This window comes from Cyprinodon variegatus, unplaced genomic scaffold (assembly GCF_000732505.1).
Source record: "Cyprinodon variegatus isolate N-32 unplaced genomic scaffold, C_variegatus-1.0 Scaffold140, whole genome shotgun sequence".
In the NCBI taxonomy this organism is placed as follows: domain Eukaryota; kingdom Metazoa; phylum Chordata; class Actinopteri; order Cyprinodontiformes; family Cyprinodontidae; genus Cyprinodon; species Cyprinodon variegatus.
Genome location: NW_015150593.1, coordinates 797066 through 799487, shown reverse-complemented (window position 1 = coordinate 799487; position 2422 = coordinate 797066). Strand labels below are relative to the sequence as shown.

General features: G+C 44.0%; 1 protein-coding gene across 1 annotated transcript in view; it reads right to left on the bottom strand.

The window, feature by feature from the left end:
• Positions 1 to 889: 889 nt before the first annotated feature.
• Positions 890 to 2422, bottom strand: part of LOC107086018 (parapinopsin-like) — a 2344-nt gene continuing 811 nt past the window's right edge. Inside the window, exons 2-4 of the mRNA XM_015376738.1 lie at positions 1666 to 1994; positions 1312 to 1557; positions 890 to 1215 (exon numbers count right to left, since the gene is read on the bottom strand). Of these exons, the coding sequence (XP_015232224.1) occupies positions 1060 to 1215; positions 1312 to 1557; positions 1666 to 1994 (731 nt within the window). The 3' untranslated portion in view covers positions 890 to 1059. The remainder of the gene's footprint in view (positions 1216 to 1311; positions 1558 to 1665; positions 1995 to 2422) is intronic.

Sequence of the window (2422 nt, the reverse complement as noted above, 5' to 3'; positions counted from 1 at the left end):
GTTTGGTGAACGGCTCCAAATTTTCTTAAACGGAGAGTCTCCAGACTGATCTGCGAGATCAGGATGGTCTCACGAGGCTACTGTGACACCATCCTCAAGAGAAAAATAAGCTGTGCTGCTGCCATCCTTTGTTTATAGATGTTCGAAATCAGCCTGTTTTTCAGTGTAGTCCTGTTTCTCTGACTGTGACTGTCTGGATGTGCTCAATCATCCTCTGACATGGGAGCTGGCTCGGAGCTCATCTGTCTGGCTGTGTGTTTCCTGGACGGGGCCGCCTGTGGAGCTGGTTTACAGTTGCCTTTTGTATCTATGCTCCTTACTATGTCTGCTTCTGTCTCCTTCAACCCCAGTCAGCCTCGGCAGATGGCCGCTTACCCCGAGTCTGGTTCTGTTGGAGGTTTCTTCCTGTTAAATGAGAGATTTTCCTCTCCACTGTCGCTACAAGCATGCTTAGTGTGAGGGATTGCCTTCGAGTCAATGAGTTGATGCAATCAACTGGTTTTCCTTAGATAGAAAACTTTTAATCAGTTTGACTGTATGATCTGGTGAACTGTAAAGTGCCTTGAGATGACGTGTGTTGTGAATTGGCGCTATAGAAATATACTAAATTGAATTGATGTTCTCTGGCAGACCAAACTTGTGGACGGTGAGCCACAAAATATGTGAAAAGTCAGCAGTCTGCACCAACCAGGTATCGAGTGTCTTAACTGTCCAGTAAAGGATATATATCTTCCCACATTCCTTAAGTAAAAATCATTCTATTCTAAATTTCTTAGAAACAAAATGTTTGAGCTTTTCATTAGCTGTAAATGATACTCATCAAAATGAACAGAAGTAGAATCTTGAGTTTTATGTATTTAACTTGTGATTCTCACTTTCAAAACTGACTTACTGAAATAAAAAAAACTTTCTGAATAATATCTAATTCAGTGAACTGCAGCTGTAAAGCTTTAGCACATTTTGGAAAGTTTCCTTGACATTTTCCCCCCCTCCATTCTTGACGAGGCACCGACAAACGCTGTCAACAATGGCACCTTGTTTGTTTTGGCCGGGGAAAAGTCACAGAGGCAACACCTTGCTGTGCGTGCTGGCGCTCCTGCTTATGGAAGACAGACAGCTCCTCCTGTTCAAGGAGCACAGAGGGATGCTGACGTTGGTGGGCCCTCTGGGGACGTACCGCCCGCACGACAACAGCTCTAGAGCACAGTCACGGAACTGTTGGATGTAAACACACAAAAATGTGCTGCCTGGAAATGCATCGACAATTAAAAAAAAAAAAAAAATGCTGTTAGATGCACAATATCTGTTTACCTGCTTGTTGCAAAAGAAGTAGATGATGGGGTTGTAGACTGGGCTGGTTTTTGCAAAGTACATGGGCAGAGTTGCAACGAGCGGAGGAATGTGCAGCTCTGGATCCACCACTACCACCACTGACAAGGCTGTGTAGGGCAGCCAGCATACAAAGAAGGATACGATCATTGCCAAGACCATGGTGATGGCGTGATCATTCTCACTCTTCCTGGAACGGCCACCTTGCAGCTCAATGCTCCTGTTCAACTGATGGAGAGTACATTTGAGCTGCTATTAAAACCTAAAAACTTGCTTTAGAAGAGTGCAACTTGATCATTTTAAGAATTAATTCTTAGTGGTGTAAAAGGTGTCCACCTTTCTCAGGGATTTCAGCACATGGAAGTAGCAGTAGATTATGACTGCAACAGGAACGATGAAACAGAGCAGTGTGTATAGAATGAGATAGCTGTAGTTGCTCCAGGACCTCTCCTCCCACGCCAGAGAGCAGGACGTCTGGACCCCTTCGGGACTGTAAGAGCTCCAGCCAAATAATGGAGTAACAGCCCAAAACAAACAGAAGATCCAAACAAACAGGAGCCCCTTAATGATTCTCCGCATGGTTAGGGTAAAAGCAGCTTTTGGGCGACACACTACGTTGTACCGCTCAAAGGCGAGAAGGGTTAGAGTACAGAGAGAAACCAGACCTAAGGAAGAAAAAAGGAGCAAATTAATGAAAGAAAAAGTGAGTTTGGAGCCACAAATTAGGCACATTTTAGAAATAATTGCTTAAGAGGGATCTACACTGTTAGAAAAATTAATGCATTATGCCAGGCATCCCCAAACTCGGTCCTTAGGGCCCCCTGTCCTGCAGGTTTTAGAGGTTTCTCTACTTCAGCACAGCTGGTTATAATGATTGCAGTAGACCAAAAGCCTGTTAATAAGCTTTCAATTAAAATCAGCTGTGCTGGAGCAAGGAAACCTCTAAAACCTGCAGGACAGGGGGCCTTGAGGACCGAGTTTGGGGATGCCTGCATTATGCAATAGTGTTCATGTAACAAGTCATATAGGAAGAGTTAATTCAATTCAGTTTATTTATATAGCTCCAAATTCACAACACGTCATCTCAAGGCAC